The sequence below is a fragment of the Cyclopterus lumpus genome, chromosome 13, assembly GCF_009769545.1.
Source record: "Cyclopterus lumpus isolate fCycLum1 chromosome 13, fCycLum1.pri, whole genome shotgun sequence".
NCBI lineage: Eukaryota > Metazoa > Chordata > Actinopteri > Perciformes > Cyclopteridae > Cyclopterus > Cyclopterus lumpus.
In genome coordinates, this window is record NC_046978.1 from 14,852,246 (window position 1) to 14,869,296 (window position 17,051).

The 17,051-nt window shown below is 41.7% G+C and overlaps 1 protein-coding gene across 4 annotated transcripts in view; it reads left to right on the top strand.

Moving 5' to 3' along the window:
• The window catches only part of dscamb (Down syndrome cell adhesion molecule b), an 88,894-nt gene that overhangs the window by 67,039 nt on the left and 4,804 nt on the right, over positions 1-17,051 (top strand). For all 4 annotated transcript variants that reach the window (XM_034548389.1, XM_034548390.1, XM_034548391.1 and 1 more), the window contains exons 11-31: positions 1,456-1,652; positions 2,063-2,159; positions 2,424-2,552; positions 2,652-2,819; positions 3,643-3,713; positions 4,343-4,586; positions 5,474-5,620; positions 6,313-6,468; positions 6,783-6,916; positions 7,155-7,308; positions 7,705-7,822; positions 7,941-8,107; positions 8,656-8,754; positions 10,077-10,265; positions 10,704-10,994; positions 12,596-12,772; positions 13,201-13,231; positions 13,477-13,592; positions 13,741-13,890; positions 15,741-15,941; positions 16,280-16,582. In XM_034548389.1, coding sequence (XP_034404280.1) covers positions 1,456-1,652; positions 2,063-2,159; positions 2,424-2,552; positions 2,652-2,819; positions 3,643-3,713; positions 4,343-4,586; positions 5,474-5,620; positions 6,313-6,468; positions 6,783-6,916; positions 7,155-7,308; positions 7,705-7,822; positions 7,941-8,107; positions 8,656-8,754; positions 10,077-10,265; positions 10,704-10,994; positions 12,596-12,772; positions 13,201-13,231; positions 13,477-13,592; positions 13,741-13,890; positions 15,741-15,941; positions 16,280-16,582 — 3,339 coding nt within the window. The remainder of the gene's footprint in view (positions 1-1,455; positions 1,653-2,062; positions 2,160-2,423; positions 2,553-2,651; positions 2,820-3,642; positions 3,714-4,342; positions 4,587-5,473; positions 5,621-6,312; positions 6,469-6,782; positions 6,917-7,154; positions 7,309-7,704; positions 7,823-7,940; positions 8,108-8,655; positions 8,755-10,076; positions 10,266-10,703; positions 10,995-12,595; positions 12,773-13,200; positions 13,232-13,476; positions 13,593-13,740; positions 13,891-15,740; positions 15,942-16,279; positions 16,583-17,051) is intronic.

Genomic DNA, 17,051 nt, shown 5'->3' on the forward strand with positions numbered 1-17,051 from the left:
AGACTTTTTATTGACAAAACAATTATGTCAAAAAACATATATATATATATATATATATATATATATATATATCAACAGATTAATCACTGAGAATTTATTTAAATCCTTAGTTTAAGGTAGTGGATGTAGAGACTTGCTAACTAATTATTTTCTACAATTATTAAAAATGTGTTATTATTTAATAAATAAATAATTTTAAACGAGATCATTGTAGCCGACATTTTATTATACATTGTACGGGGAACATTATTGAATTGGTTGATATTGAAATATGTTCTAGCCAATAATTTCTGGCTTTTTCTGACCATTTATGATTTCAGATATTCAGTGTTTCTGTTCCTTGTGCAATTTAGAGCCTGATTGTTGCACATCAATGAATCGCATCCTGGCCATTATACAATAACATAACTTGGAGGGATTTAAATAGCATTTGTTTCAGGGAGCTTTGAATGGATTCCCAGGATTATTTTTCGCCTACAAATTTCGATGTTCATTGTCTCACTCAGATTGTCTCAGGTGTATAAGCCATCACACAACCTGCATTTTAACATCTGTATAATAATTATGATAATGTTCACGATTGTCCAGATTGATAGAGATCAACATATTTGTTCAGTTCCGGCTTCACACTGCAGAGATCATTGTCCTGTGAGTAGCACCTGAACGTCTTTGTGAGTGTTGTAATCGGGAGACGGCTTCATGCCTGTAGAGAGAAAAAGACAGAAGCAAAGAAAGTATGAGAACAGTGTGAGTACAGACTGAGTCGTCTGGGTGAGAGACGTTCACATCACATAGTCGTTCTGCTGAACAGCACTCACACACACACACACACAGGCACAGGCACAGGCTAGATATGTCGCTAATGAGCCTGGTGTGCGGTTACGGCGTAGAGCCAGACCGGCTCCACGCTCAGACCGATGGGAGTTCAGTGAGGAGTCACCACTTTCTTCTCCGTTCCTCCGCCTCATCCTCAGAAAGCAGCACGTTACCGCTCGCTGTCACTATCAAAGCAGGCGCAGGCTTACCTGAAGGGCTGCGTTTCACTCTCTAAGTATTGTGGGAGACAGGTAGACTCAGACATGAGTTCACGATGGTCCCTGGAGTGTTTAAGTGGTTGTCATAATTGTCAGAGAGAAAAAAAGGAGGCGTTTTCTCAGTATCAGGCAGGAAACACCGTTGGAGAATGCGTACGCTCTGTGTTTTTTCAAATGTTTGATTTGATTTTACATTTAGATTTCTTGTTTTTCGGAATAAAATTATGATTATTTCCAAAGTGTCCCTTGGTGGAAGGCAAAGTAGATAAACTGTTAGAAAACAGTGATGTTTGGTGTCTATATAATTGTCTAATTGCATCTTCAGCACCAAATGTGCGAAATAATCGTTTGAACTGATTTATTATCTTATTTTATTTCTATGCTTACTCTCTTCCCCTCAACTTCTGTCACACCCATCCAGTCCCGGCCATGATCACCTCCTACCCCAACACCACGCTGGCCACGCAGGGCGAGGAGAAGAAGATGAGCTGCATTGCTCACGGGGAGAAACCCATCATGGTGCGCTGGGAGAAAGAAGAACGCATCATCAACCCGGAGACCAGCCGATACGTGGTCACCGTCAAAGAGGTGGCCGATGAAGTCATCTCCACGCTGGTGGTGAGTGCTCAGCATCACTGTCATGCATTTTAGGGCGTGCACAACCTTTTGTCATTTTTAACAATTTTGTATCTATAAGCAGAGAAGGAGAAAGAGTAGGAAGGACATTAGAGTGTAAAATATTAAAGAGCTCCCTCTCAGTCCAATCCAATGGTTATTCAAACACAGTATGAGTGAGTCCATGTGGAATGCACTGTTGTAAAATACTATATGCCTTGAGGTCATTTGGTAGTTAAGTGTCCAACATGGGTCGGAATGAAGAGGATTTGTCCTCCTCTCTTGTAGAGGATGAGAATATTTAAGTTGCCCGTCCTCCTTTTTCAAAAGTCACTTGGCGTGAAACATCATTCTAGATTCCTAAAATGACTCCCTGCCCCCTAATTGCCTGCGTACGTTGTGTCTCTCTGTAGATTATGCCAACTGTTCGTGAGGACTCGGGTTTCTTCTCCTGTCATGCCATCAACTCCTTCGGGGAGGACCGAGGCATCATACAGCTGACAGTGCAAGGTGAGGCTCAGTTCAGCGAGAGGCTTTTTCACTGGGTCTGTTTCGAAGAAACCTCCGTCAGGACCAGTAAAGTTTTCTAACCTTTATTACTTGATACACTTGTTTATTCATTTAATTGCCGCACAGTGTGACTCTTACCCATAAACTTTCACAGGGGAAATCTCAGACGGGGTAAAAGCGATACGTCTGTCTGGTCTGCCTGCGATCGCGTTCTATTTCAGGACGACTGGGTTAAAACTCTGTTGTGTTCACAATATTCCTCAGAACCGCCCGACCCTCCAGAGGTGGAGATCCGCGAGGTAAAAGATCGGACAATAGCTCTCCGCTGGACCATGGGCTTTGACGGCAACAGCCCCATCACGGGATATGATATTGAATGCAAGAACAAATCAGGTAGACACAAGTTGAAGAAACAAGATTACTGAACAATTACTTTACAGCAAACAGGAAACCCGGATGTTAATATCCATTCTCCCCCTCTGTTTGTTCTAGCGTCATGGCTATCAGCCCAGGTAACCAAAGATGTGTCACCACAGCTCAACCAGGCCACGATTATTGACCTCCACCCTTCCTCCACTTACAACATCCGCATGGTCGCCAAGAACATCATCGGCAACAGCAACCCTAGCAACGAGCTCACCATCACCACTGATGAAGCAGGTAACCATGACTCACATTTTACATGCATTTTGTACAGTTTTACCTCATTTCAACATAAAGTTAACAGCAAGAAGAGAATTGTTACTGAAAAGCATCTGAACATTGCAAACAGAATGGAAGTACAGCGCTGCTGGAATTACTTTCCCTAGAACATAAAATGAAACTCCACTTTCTCCATATCATACTCTTGTTAATTTGGCTATTATGAACTTTACGCTGTCACTAAGATTCATTGTAATACTTCAACTCTGCTCCGTAGAGAAAGGACACTTCGTCCGAATGCTGGTTTGGAAAGAAACTCCTCTTTAGTGTCTATATATTCCTCCTGGCGAGGCCTGTTGAGTCATCTTGCACATAATTATTTTATGGTTGTTGGAAATGAAGGCCATCAACTTGTATATGTGGGGAAACAGATCAGTTCACTGTTGCTTTTAGTCGGCTCTATCAGTATTCACTTATCTTCTATTGCCTATAATGATCCCCCCGCAGGCATACCAGCACATTAAAATGCCCCATTTTACTGGATTCATTGCTAAAACAAAGTCGTAAACTTCAAATTAAATAAAACATGTATCATTTCTCACATTATTTTAAAGGTTAAAGTTGATGAAGTTTTTTTTAATTAGCATTAAGTTGAGGTGGAAACTGCAAGGTAGGTGAATGAGCAAGCGCACAAAGAGAAATACATTCTCAACTCAACAGCACCATCTAGTGGAGGTGAACGGGACACCAGGGGACAGTCAGTGGTGGATTGTCTCTTCCATTGTGATTACATTGTGAATACAAGCATGCAGTCATGATGAATGATGTGCTTTATGTGCAGCTCCTGACGGTCCACCACAGGATGTCCTTTTGGAGCCCACCTCCCCACAGAGCATCAAAGTTTCCTGGAGGGTAAAGTCCAAACTTTGTGTGTATTACTGATCAGCTGCAGCACTGGAATAACTATTAGGAATTAAACATTGAAGGGTCAGAGAAACACAAAGAGATGGTTTTTTTCTCTCTCTGCAGTGGTTGGTATCATCATTTATGAAAGTGTAAATAGTTGAAAATCTGAGACTTTGCATTGCTAAACATGCTCCTTTCTAGATCAGTAGCGTTTGTTTTATTTTCTTTTATTATTTTATTTGGACCCCTTAAAGGCTAACAACCACTTTGTGAATGCTAATCAGGATCTGAATAAAGAAGAAATAAATAAACATTAATAAAGTAACTGAACATTCTGTATAAAGACATCATTAGAAGGAGCAACAGTTACCAATAACATTTGTGTACAACGAAAAGTCATGGTTTCTTTTATAACCTGTAGTCAGTAAGATAATTAGTTGGTCATAATTGTTTATGAATACATGAAATTAACAGAAGATGATTATTCATATTTAATTTCAATCTGCAATGATTTACATGAACATTCTTATATATCAGTGTTCTGTTTGCTTTAGCTTTGGTATTTAATGTTTGTGCTACAGTCACTACAGCTTATGTACTACTTACCGTTTCTTCTCGTCATCATCGTCTCGCAGCCTCCCCAGAAGCACCTGCAGAACGGAGTGATCCGCGGCTTCCAGGTGGGCTACAGGGAGTACAGCCCCGGCGGCAGCCACCAGTTCACCATCATCAGCCTGGACACCACAGGAGACACCACAGAGAGCATCGTGCTGGACGACCTGAAGAAGTTCACTCAGTACAGCGTGGTGGTGCAGGCTGCTAATAGGGCTGGCACCGGGCCTTCGTCGCAGCAAGTCGTCATCAAAACCCTGGAGGATGGTAAGGAGGGGGTCCGTGGGTGGTTCTGACGTGTTATATATGTGTTACTGTAAACGTACATGTGTCCAAGACAACGCGTCCCTGTTGAGGATCTTGTAATATATCTTGTTTTTGATCTATACTCTTTTATTTTATAAACTACTTGCTGTTTGACTTGTTATTTGGAACCACATCTCTTGTTACGTCCACCTTTGAGAGCCAATGGCTCTCAACAGATCTCTAACATATTCTTGTGGAAAGGCTCCCCTCTACTGGACAATATGTTGAATTACATCAGACAACAGATTTAGGCAGAATTGTCTCTGATTAAAGAGGACATGTCGGCTAATTTTACAAAATATAAAGTGTCCCTTTTTGTTTTTTTCATAGAAAATATATATTTCTATTCTTTATTTACAATAAAATTATAAATTGGAAAACAAAACAAAAAAAAACTTAAAACTTCCCTGCGTCACAAAAATATGTTTTTAACATACTGAACACTGTTACATCACTGATGTAATGCTAATCTTTAGCATTTGAAAACATTATTATATATATATAGTTTATTAAGATCTTTTCACTCTCAATAAACATCAGGGAGTTTGAGGATGCAGTCGTCAATATTTCTGACATTTTAAACAACTAAAACATTCAACCATTTTAGAATTGAACATCCATTGTCTCTCATGTAAGATTTAGTAAATAAAGGGGACAAGGATGCAAGTGCTGTTTCATTGTTTTACATGGAACAATGTATCCAAACAGATGTTCCAGATGTGATATTTGGTGTCAGCAGTTCATATTTGTTGATCTCGGTGAACTGCTTCAATGAGGGTACCGTCACACACAGTCACTTAGATTAACGCACCAATCTGCCTTCATTGAGCCTCTTGTGTCTCTCATAGTGCCGTCTCGGCCTCCTGAAAACGTCCTGGCTGTGGCAAAGTCCCCGGAGGTCATCTCGCTCTCCTGGATGCCTCTACCCCGAGAGGCTCTCAATGGGAACCTGCAGGGATACAGAGTCATCTACTGGGCCAACCTGCCCGACGGAGGTATTACCATCACCCAAACAATTATATGATTTATTAATCGATGCAGTTTCATTTCATTCAAGTCTATTGTTTACTTCACCTGATTTATCAATAATTCATGTTTGCATTGCCGTTGCTTGTCACTGTTGGTCCACTAGGGGATGCTGTGGTGTTGTTGGTAATATTGTAATAGGCTGTTGTGAGTTGAAGAGAGTGTGTTCTTCAAATGAATTGGCACCATTTTTAGATATAAACAGTTGTTTGCTGATCTCAGGGGAGCAATTGGAGCACATTCTCCTGTTTATCTGACTCGTTTAAGTGTAATTCCCACCAACTTATTTGCACTTGCAATATACATTTTTGATTGACATTTTAATCTACATACTTGATGAACAACATCAGATTTTTCAATTGACAGTATGAGATGGTGCTGAACAACAGTGGAAATGTAAAGTCTGCATTGCACAGGGGGAATATGTGTGGTTCTTCCTGTAAATGTATAACGGGCTGCAGTCTGGCTGGTCTCCATCAATAATTCACAATGCAATAACTCAGTGAGGCCCATTGCCTCAGATTGACAGGACATAAGGGAGTAGAGAAGGAGAGAGAGAAATCAGAGCAGTTGTGAAAAGTAAAATCCTGTAATACCTGTTTTTATCATTTTTGTTGTTGTGATACCCAGGCTTATAAATGTTTCTCCTATCCTGTGTCAGAACTGGGAGAAATCAGGAATGTGACCACCAATCAGCCGTCTCTGGAGCTGGACGGATTGGAGAAGTACACCAACTACAGCATCCAGGTCTTGGCCTTCACCAACGCTGGAGATGGTGTCCGCAGTGAACAGATCTACGTCCGCACTAAAGAGGATGGTATGATGCATAACCTGATATAACAACACACTCAACACAAAAGTTATCGAAGTTATTACTTTGTCAATCATGTTTTAGTTGCAACTCAAAAACACGTAGCACAAAAACAATAGAGTAAAGTCAATGTAACCTGGTGCTGTGTAGTGGAGGAGTGTGTATTGACCGCTTATAAGTACAGTAACAATACATCACACCCTGTATTTCATAGTGATCTATACGTACAGAATAAGATGTATTGAAACTACATATGCATGCATATTCAGTATGTTTGTCTTGGCTCTTCTAAGCCCGACACTGTTCTCTCTTCTCCCCAGTTCCTGGTCCTCCAGCGGGGGTTAAAGCTGCAGCCTCCAGCAGCTCCGTGGTGTTTGTGTCCTGGCTTCCTCCCCTCAAACTCAACGGCATCATCAGGAAATACATCGTCTTCTGCTCTAACCTGCATCCCATGGTATTAGCATTTGTATACCAAAAGCCATTTACTGCTCTTTTTTAAAATGTATGTTTGTCATTGCCCGTCCAGGAAAGGAGCTCAAACCTTAAGACGTGGCATGCAGCTACGTGACGCTTTGAATCGGACCAACTGTATTTTATGTAAAGCCAACATCTGTTAGCAAATGGCATTTCTCTGGACTTCACTGCTGCTGCCCAATGATACATTAATCTCTCCTCTCTCCTCCGCTTTACAGGTGATGAGCGAGTTTGAGGCGTCTCCAGATGCTTATTTCTACAGGATCCCCAATCTGGCTCGAAACAGGCAGTACAGTATCTGGGTGGTGGCTGTGACGGCTGCTGGTCATGGCAACAACAGTGAGAAGATCACAGTGGAGCCTCTGGCCAAAGGTACACCCCTCTAACGAAGCCGGCCTTGGATGTTGTTGAGAGTCATACAGTCATTGTCATCGAAAGCATTATTAATGATAAGTAGGGAGCATTATTTGCGATTTAATTGTATAAAAATGGTTTTTACATTAATATGATTTCATGTCTGAAACATGTACATTTTTATAGTATACTTAAAAGTGTGTTGTAAATAACTGCATGGATGTTTTCCATTCAGGTATAAAAAATAAAAAAATTGAACATGCAATGATATCAAGTTATCTTTTTGGCAACAATAACCGATAACAGATACCAAGAATGTGTCAATCACATTAGGTATTTTTTTATTAACCAAAGGAATTTGTAAACCTCTGTCTTATTGTCTTGACAACAGAGTTGTGTGTTTGTGTGTTTTAGCTCCAGCCAGGATTCTGACCTTCAATGGCACAGTGACCACTCCCTGGATGAAGGACATTGTTTTACCATGCAAGGCTGTCGGAGACCCTCCTCCCACCATCAAGTGGCTCAAGGGAAAGTAAGTCGCACACAAACAATCGTGCTGCTCAGCAAAGATAGAATATCAAACAACGTTGTGGCTTTTCATCATGTTCTGGAGACGTTGAGTAATAAGCATTGTTCCCGTCTGTCTCCAGCACCAATGGAACTCCCACACCTGTCCTTGTGGATGGTCGTCGTAGTGTCCATGGCAACGGCAGCTTCATCATCCGCACGGTGAAAGCAGAGGATTCTGGGAACTACAGCTGTGTGGCCAGCAACAACTGGGGTTCAGATGAGATCACACTCAACCTGCAGGTCCAAGGCAAGTAGTCTTAGAGCACACATATGGGAGCCATAATGTTGCATCAGGTGACATCTTGACAGGAAATATGGAGCAGAGAGTCTGGGGGTCCTCCCGCAGGAGGTTTTGAGCATCAAACATATACATTTCCATGTTCTGGTTAATTTCAATTTATGGTGGAAAATGTATTTATTTATGTCAGGTAAAACACAAAATTCAGGCAACAGATGACAATTCAACATACGTAATAAATAATGTTTTGGGGCTAAAATTATCACTAGGGTTAATTCTGAAGTTGCTGGATATTGGTCCCGTCCAAAATTCGATGTTCTTGGGCTTTGAACTTAAACAGCTGCAAGGTCCTATGATCTTTCTTTGCCGATTAGATCTCCAAGCACAAAGCTTTCTACCCTTCAATTATTTCAAATAGCTCCTTAAATATGAGGTCAAAAGGAAACCAAAAGACAGTGAACAAACTCCGCCTCGTCCAGGAGTGTGTCCCAACACTGAAAGACACGAAGCAGCTGAATACAAATACTAACCACACGGTTTACTTTGTTTGTCCTCAGTCCCTCCTGATCAGCCGCGCCTCACAGTTACCAAGACTACCACCACATCAATCACATTGTCATGGATACCTGGAGACAACGGAGGGAGCTCCATCAGAGGTGAGAGCGACACAGTGGCACACACACACACACACACACACACAGCACAGTGGCCAGTATCATCACAACTTAATGTGCACACACACAAATGTACACAAATATGCTTCAACAAAATGAATTATCCGTTCTATGAAAAAGAATCACCTCCCTTCAGCTTCCTATGATAACCAATGTCACCTCCTCCTTTACTCCAGTCTAACATCCCTGTTCTCATTATTTGGTGGTTCGGCCTGAATACTCGAGTCCTACAAGGTAGATTAAAAAGCAGCAGGTAAGATTAGGTCCGTTTAAGTGAGAGATTAAAGCGCTCCATCTTGAGGAAAGCGCAATCACAGTGAGGCTATTTGTGGTGATTCATCATTGCTCCTCATCATCTGCTCCTGTCTTTAGAGTTGCACTCACTGTGAAAGTTGTTCATGATGCCTTCTTTGTGATATTTGTTATTGCTTCCCTGCTCGCAGCATCATCCATCAACAAAATACACACACAATTGTTTATTTTTAGACTTTTGTCCCGATAACTACATTCAAGATGCCCTGAAGATGACTCTAAATAATCTCAGACTTTGTATTTAGTGCCACCAACAAGTCAACACTTTAATTAAGTCAACACTTAATTAAAGACTTAATTGTGTCATATTAATAACTGTATTCCTGTTAGCAGCTGTAAAAGATTGTAAATTAATCCCATGGGTTAGTTCAGCTGGAGTCATATTGGCAGACTTGATCTGGAGGATGCATTTACAACATTTTTAAACAATTAAGTGTTTTACTTACTAATTTGAGGAATCCATTGTTGTTGTTTTCAGACTTACAGATTATTCAGGTAAAATAGAATAAATACATTGAATAAATACATTTCCACTCATTATTACCACTCTGATTTTGATCAGAACGGTATCTACAAGTCCGAACCTGGTAATACTTTAACTTTCATATGATACAGAAGCAGCATTAGTCTTTCTGTATCTGAGATCTAAAATGGCCAGTGTGTGGAGGATGTTTGATTTAATCAAATCAAGTGTATTTGTCATACACAATCATACACAGTACAACATCCAACACTTTAATATCCTGGTGAATTACTGCCTCACAAAGCTACAAGTGTGGCTGCAGACTTTTAGTTGTGTTACTCTCTCTTTAGTCTTTAAACTAAATAGTGTCTTACATCCACTAACAATTAAATGGTGCACTCAAATGTAAGTGCATTCATATAAAGATTTTTCCAGTGGTGATAGTAAAATACCCACAAGACAAGACATATTATTTATTAATGTGTAAATCGATTTTTCTGTATAGTTACTTTCAAATCTCGTGTCCCAGGTTACATCCTGCAGTACTCGGAGGACAACAGTGAGCAGTGGGGCAGTTTTCCCATCAGCCCCAGTGAACGCTCGTACCGTCTGGAGAACCTGAAGTGCGGCACCTGGTACAAATTCACCCTGACGGCCCAGAATGCAGTGGGGCCAGGGCGCATCAGTGAGATCATTGAAGCTAAGACCCATGGGAAAGGTAGGGAACAAAATGTTTTTGTTTTTCTGTCTCAGCTGTGATAAATTAGGTTGTGTGAGATGATTCATTCATGGGAGTCATGTTCCCAAAGCCATATTGTGAAAGTCTCTAATAACTCCAAAGAATAAAATTAGGTAAGGGAATATTTTCTTGTCTCAGCCACTGAAATTTGATGTCATGACACGATTTTGTTTTCATTGATCGTAAAAACTCATAACTCACTAAATAATGGCAAAGTCCAGCGGTAAAAGTGGTTATACTCCTCTATAACTCATATTCCTTAAGGCTGGTTGACTGGTATTCATTTATTGTCTGACTTTCTTTATGAAAATGGTCATGTTGGTCGACTGGGAGACATTCAGCCCCACTGCGATCTTAAACTGTAAATGTCGATCTTTGTTTTTAAAGTTACACCCGCACCGTCTATCTTCTCCTCAGAGCCGCAGTTTGCCAAAGAGCATGAACTCTTCACCAGCATTAACTCCACCAGGGCCAGGCTCAACCTGGTTGGCTGGAACAACGGCGGCTGTCCAATCACATCCTTCATACTGGAGTACCGAGCAGTGGACTCGGCCACCTGGACCACTGCCCAGCGCACATCGCTGACCAAGAGCTACATCCTGTACGACTTGCAGGAGGCGACCTGGTACGAACTGCAGATGAAGGTCACCAACAGCGCCGGCTCAGCAGAAAAGAGGATCACCTTTGCTACTCTCAATGCTGACGGAGGTGAGTTTGGATTAAACAGATTGTCACAGAGTAGCACAGATAGCGAGGATCATTGGATGAGGATGGTATGGAAGGATAGGTAGCAACTCGGTGGGAATTTAAGAACGTTTGAAAAAAAGTCTCTCTAAACTGGTAAATTTGGCCAAATGAGTCTACCGGTAGTTATTTTACTCTTAAAGTTAATGATATGGAACCGCTATAAAACCCAACTAGAAAAGACGCCAGCCTTGTTTCTTCTTCTTTATGTGTAATCAGATCTTATCTGAGCGTTACAGTAGCTCTCCCAATAAAGTTTGGGAGCAAGGCACCCAACACACAATCAGAAGACGAAGAAATAAGACAGAAATTACTTCTTTTTTTTTTTTATCACTACAAAACCAGTTAAAACAGTGCATCGCCCTTTAGTACTGGGGACAATTTTGTTTCGGGCATGAAGTGCCACTCTGCAGTTCTGCTCCAGCATGTGTTTTTAAGAGTGTGTGTGATTTAAGACCGTTTTGTCAGCCTTTGTGCAAATTGACAGGTATTCAGACGACTCAGCTGAGAAGGAAAACAGGGACGTTCTTCAGATTCTCCGCGGGCCACGATGTAGCTTTATTTGCTTTGGGCTACAGATTGTGTCAGTCAAGCACAAAAGAAGCGTTTAAGCCGTAAGGAAGGACAGTAGATGACGAGAGCTCTGTGGTACACTCCAGACTATTCATTAATTTCCTTTGAAGGGTTTTGCCGAGACGTGTCAGCATGTTGTGTGTAAGTGGATGTGCTTTTGCTTTTGTCAGTGTGACAATGGGTCTATAGCTCAGCACAGCACAGCAGACTAAAAGCACATATTCAGTCTCCTCCAAACTGAAAACTATAAAAATGTCATGTTGCCCTGGACAAAATAATTGCACATCTTTCAGTGAACATCATGGTAATCATTGATGATTAGGAGTCCCCTCTGCATAAATACATAATAAACACATTGTGTGAGTCTGCTGTTTCTTACATTTTTCATTATTCCGATAATGAAAATTCACCACCATCAACTTATCGAGAGTGTTTTTTTTTTTATTGTGATCTTTGACGTCCTTTCACTACCGAGGAGAAAAACAACAGTGAAGTTGAATAAAGGAAAGCCAGTGATGCAATAGGTCTGAACAACTATAATCAAACAATATTAATAAAGCAGCGGTGGGTTTGGCTCCACCGACCAATCTTGGTTTGCATGCGAGTGTGTTTATCTGGCTATATGCTGATTTGCTTTTTAAGATGTGTAGATCAGCTAGAAGAGATGCCGCTTAAGGGATATGTATTGTTTGGAGTTCAAGGATTAAAACAAACTCTGCACATTAAAATCTTAAATGTGGAATATCAATACACAAAGTTTAATTGTTTTGCATGTTTCATTCCTATAATCTTTGATTATGCTGAATGAAACTGATTTTTCTCACGTCCTTCACTGACAGGCATCACTGTATTTCAACATTGTTATTTCTAAAAATGAACAAAGCAGATTGGTTCTGAACAAATGTTTTACATAAACGGAGGAACGTGAAGAAAAGGCTTTTCTTTATGTCTGTCTAATTCCTCATAAATGTCTGAATGTCTTTATTTCTAAGGTACCATCCCTCCCCTGCTGAAAACGGGAGATCCCATCTCCGACAACATGTCCGGCAGCGGAGGTCTGAAGATGGTGGTGACCATCACCTCTGTCCTCGTGGTGGCCGTGCTGGTCTTTATCATGCTCATGGTGATAAAGAGGAGGCGGAGGGAGCAGAGGCTCAAGAGACTCAGAGGTGGGTTGAATATCGAATTACGGTTTATTTTAGATGACGTGCATTTCCTAATGCTTAATACTTGGTTTGGATAACAAGAAACAGCTACACATGATTTGGTCCCCGAGCGCATACTGTTTCCATACGTGTTGAATTGCCGACACACATCCAGTCTATGAGTGCCACCATGTAATTGAAGTATTGTAATGCTCCATTGCATTACAGTCAAACTGTGTCAAACCAAAACGGAGGCTAAACTAAAGTTGTCTCTTCAGGACAAATGTTTTTAATTAATTTAATTTAATTTAATTTTTCCAACTCTCGAACAATGCCTCCGTTGCCTTTTTCTAAGTGGCATTATCTGTGATTGTACAGTATGTCCACGTCTGTAGTTTATAAACCAGGACGCTATTATTATGGTATTAACTAGCTCTTTGCTGACTTCACAGATGCCAAAAGCCTGGCAGAAATGCTGATGAGGTATGTATGCATAATTTTAATTTATGCCCTCTGTTTTATTTTAAGCAGCGACCATAAATCACAATGTAGACCAGAGTTCCAGTACCTATCAGTAACAATCTAATATACTGCACTCAGGATATGCTGTCCTTCCAGCCTTCTTGCAGCTACTTATCAACTTAAATGGAATTGAATTAGCATTTCTGTGATACAATGCAAAACCGCGCAGCTGAAAAGTAATGACATTTTCTCATTTATCTGCTCAGTAAGAACACACGGACTCCAGACACAGTGAACAAGCAGCAGCAGACACTAAGAATGCACATCGACATCCCCAGAGCCCAGCTCCTTATCGAGGAGAGGGACACCATGGAGACAATCGGTAGGACACTCAAAGGGTCTTGGACACCTTTTACTCTTCAGTCACCATATCCATCACACTTATGACTGACATAATAGTTATTTTTGTATCTCTTTTTCTATTTCTTCCTTCCTGCGTCCAACCTCTTTGCCCATTATTCATCTCTTAGATGACAGGTCCACCGTCCTGTTGACAGACAACGACTTCGGGGAGACGAATAAGCAAAAATCCTCCACAGTGACCCACACAGTCCACTACCAGTCTCTGTCCCAGGCCACTGGACCACTGGTTGACGTGTCCGATGCCAGGCCTGGAACCAGTGAGTCCCACCACCGTCAGTGCTCAACCTTTATTTCCTTTTACTACTAATATTAATACTAGTCAGTCCTGTGTTACTAACAATAATATAATGTTGTAAACGTGTCTTTGTATCTGTTCACTCTGCAGTCAGAATCGAGAACTGACATCTTTTTCCTGAGTCTACGTAGTTTTATTTTCATAGATGGATGTCACTTTAAAATTGATTTGCCTCAGCACCATAACATATGAACACTGGTAATAGCATTTCATTGCACATTCATCTCAGTTACACGCGAGGCCAACAGCCTTTCTACCTGGTCTTAAGTTACCCGTAGACTGCCTTCATGCAGCATGTGAGCCGCCTTCCAGCGGTCACATCACAAAGGCAGAGCAGCCGTGCTGCCTCTGGGCTTCTGGGGTTTGAGCTCCGCTGAAGCAGAACCGATGAAGAGTAGCGATCTCCCCGCCTCTTCTTGACACCTCCTCACCTGATTGCCGTGCTCCAACTGGCCAGTTGGACCTTAGTGCACACATGCACACTCACACAAACACGCACACACTCGGATTACTGGTGCACTGAAATTATGTTGTGCAGATGATGTTGAAAGTGGGCATTTTCCCACCCAAATAGGCCCATAGAAATGTCTAACATTCACTTTTGTAATAGTTTTAGTACACAGAGACATTCAGGTTATGTTGTGCTAATTGAATGGTTTAAGATGTTAATTCTGTGTCTAATTTTACAGTAAAGTTTTCTACAGAAGCACAAAATATCAGTTCAACAATCTGCTAAATATCACTAATTAGCATACCAGGCTTTTTAAGTTCACCAACAGTATGTCCACATCTGTAACACACACATTCACACACTTGGCAAAGTATAATATAAACACATGCACAGGGACAATATCACACACACACACATGCATTGGTTCGTTTAACCTGGCCAGTGGGGCGTGAACCCATTTCGCTGACTCATCCCTTTTTTTTCCCTCTTCCTGCTGTTCCAAAACCTCCATCATTTCATCCCTCCATTCCCCCGCTGATAGGATTACTGTCTGACCTACTACAATTACCAGCACCCCTCTTCTCTGCAGTCCAGGCCTTTTCTAAAGGGTCTCACTCTGATTTGGCCCAGTGGTGCACAGAGCAGCAGCCTGTCTGGGTCAGGCTGAATATGATACTATTTATATGTCTATATGGAGACAGTGAGTGCTTAAGATGGATGATAATGTCATTACAGGGAGCTGTGGGATGGTAATGTTCTGTGTTCACTGAAGGAGTGAACTGTAGATTTGTACCACTGCATAGCAGGAAATACATATATTTCCCTTCTTGTTCCAGCTATAAATCACGTAGTTTTTGGTTACTGATGTTACTAACTTTGTCTTTCAACTGAAGGTGGGCGGATTCCTAGATTAAGCCCCCAGCTGCCGGAGGACAAATTGTGTTTGTTTGTTTGTTTGATGATGCCATCCCTAAAGATGCCATTTTTATTCTGTGCTGATGACAGGCAGATTTTATTCCCATTTTTTAAATAGAATTCTCTCCCAGAGACTAACTCAATACTCATTAGATTTTGAAAAACAATTTATATTATCCAATCAATCCCAGCGGCACATTGACTCTGTCAGTAAACACTGATGTATGCTTATGAATGTAGTAATTTTATTCAAGCACTAATATCTATTTATTCATAGAATAAAAGCTCTCAGACTTGAATTTCGAGCTAGATCCCAGACAAGCAGAGTCATTTTAAATAGTAAAAGTGCGACTTAATGTTGTGTCACAGGACTGATATTCATTCAACTGAAAAATGTAGTTATTAGCTCCGCTCACCCACAATTCATCCTGTTCTCTCCTCACCAGATCCCACTGCCAGACGCACTGCCAAAGCTGGTCCTGTCGCGGCACGGAGCCGCTACGCCAGCCAGTGGACCCTGAACCGGCCGCACCCCACCAGCTCCTCACACACCCTCACCACTGACTGGAGACTCCCTACACCACGTGCCACCGGATCTGTGGACAAGGAGAGCGACAGCTACAGTGTCAGCCCCTCCCAGGACACAGGTAGAGTAGAGCAGGGTGGCCGTCACAGCTTTCCAGGAACAACATGGACTCACAGCTTTTTGTTAAATGTATAATTACTGTTAGAAAGTTGTGTGTGACTGAAATCATGTCGCTTTTGTGACATTGTCAAGTGTGACAATGATCTGCATGACTGTCACACGAAGTTCTGTGCAATCCAAAACACATTGGCACTAGTCTTTTCCATTTAAAAATGCTCTTGGCTGAGGCTTCCAGGGTGTGACTCTTTCCCTCCCGTACTTTTGGATCTATCCCTACACTGTATTAAACCATATTGAAACGCCATATAAATAAAGTAAAATGTCATCATGTTTTCTCAGATCGTGCACGGAGCAGCATGGTCTCAACTGAGAGCGCGTCCTCCACCTACGAGGAGTTGGCCAGAGCCTACGAGCACGCCAAGATGGAAGAGCAGCTCCGCCACGCCAAGTTCACCATCACCGAGTGCTTCATATCCGACACCTCATCCGAACAGATGACAGCAGGGACCAACGACTATACTGACAGCCTGACCTCCAGCACGCCGTCCGAGTCGGGCATCTGCCGCTTTACCGCTTCACCGCCCAAACCTCAGGATGTCAGCCGGGTCATGACCATGGCCGTGCCCAAGGCACACAGACCTGGTGAGGGAGTGGAGTTTACCACACGACTCATTCAACCGTCTATTGCTTCTGCAATCATTGAGCAGCCCCTCTGTCCCCTTTCCATTCCAAACACTACGTAAAAAAAAAAACCTTTTACTTTTTACTTTCTACAGCAAACCAGTCGGTCAAAGGTCTATTTGCCTTCACTCACACCTCTCTCACTTGTGGTGTTCAGGAGGTGGAGGACGAGATAGAAATGAATACATCAGCCCTCAAGTGCATTCTTGGGAAAAGCTTTTGCAAACCATAATAGTTTATGAGTTTTAACACTGCTTAACAATTAACACAGGGACACACTTGGAAAGTGAATTATTTTCAATAATTCATTAGCCGTCTATGACTTTCCCTTAATTCTCTCTTGTGTCACACATTTTTACAGATGTCTCTTTGTTTCAATCTCAGGTTGAAGGAAACTAGCTGGCATCACTTTTTAGTAGTTTAGTTACTA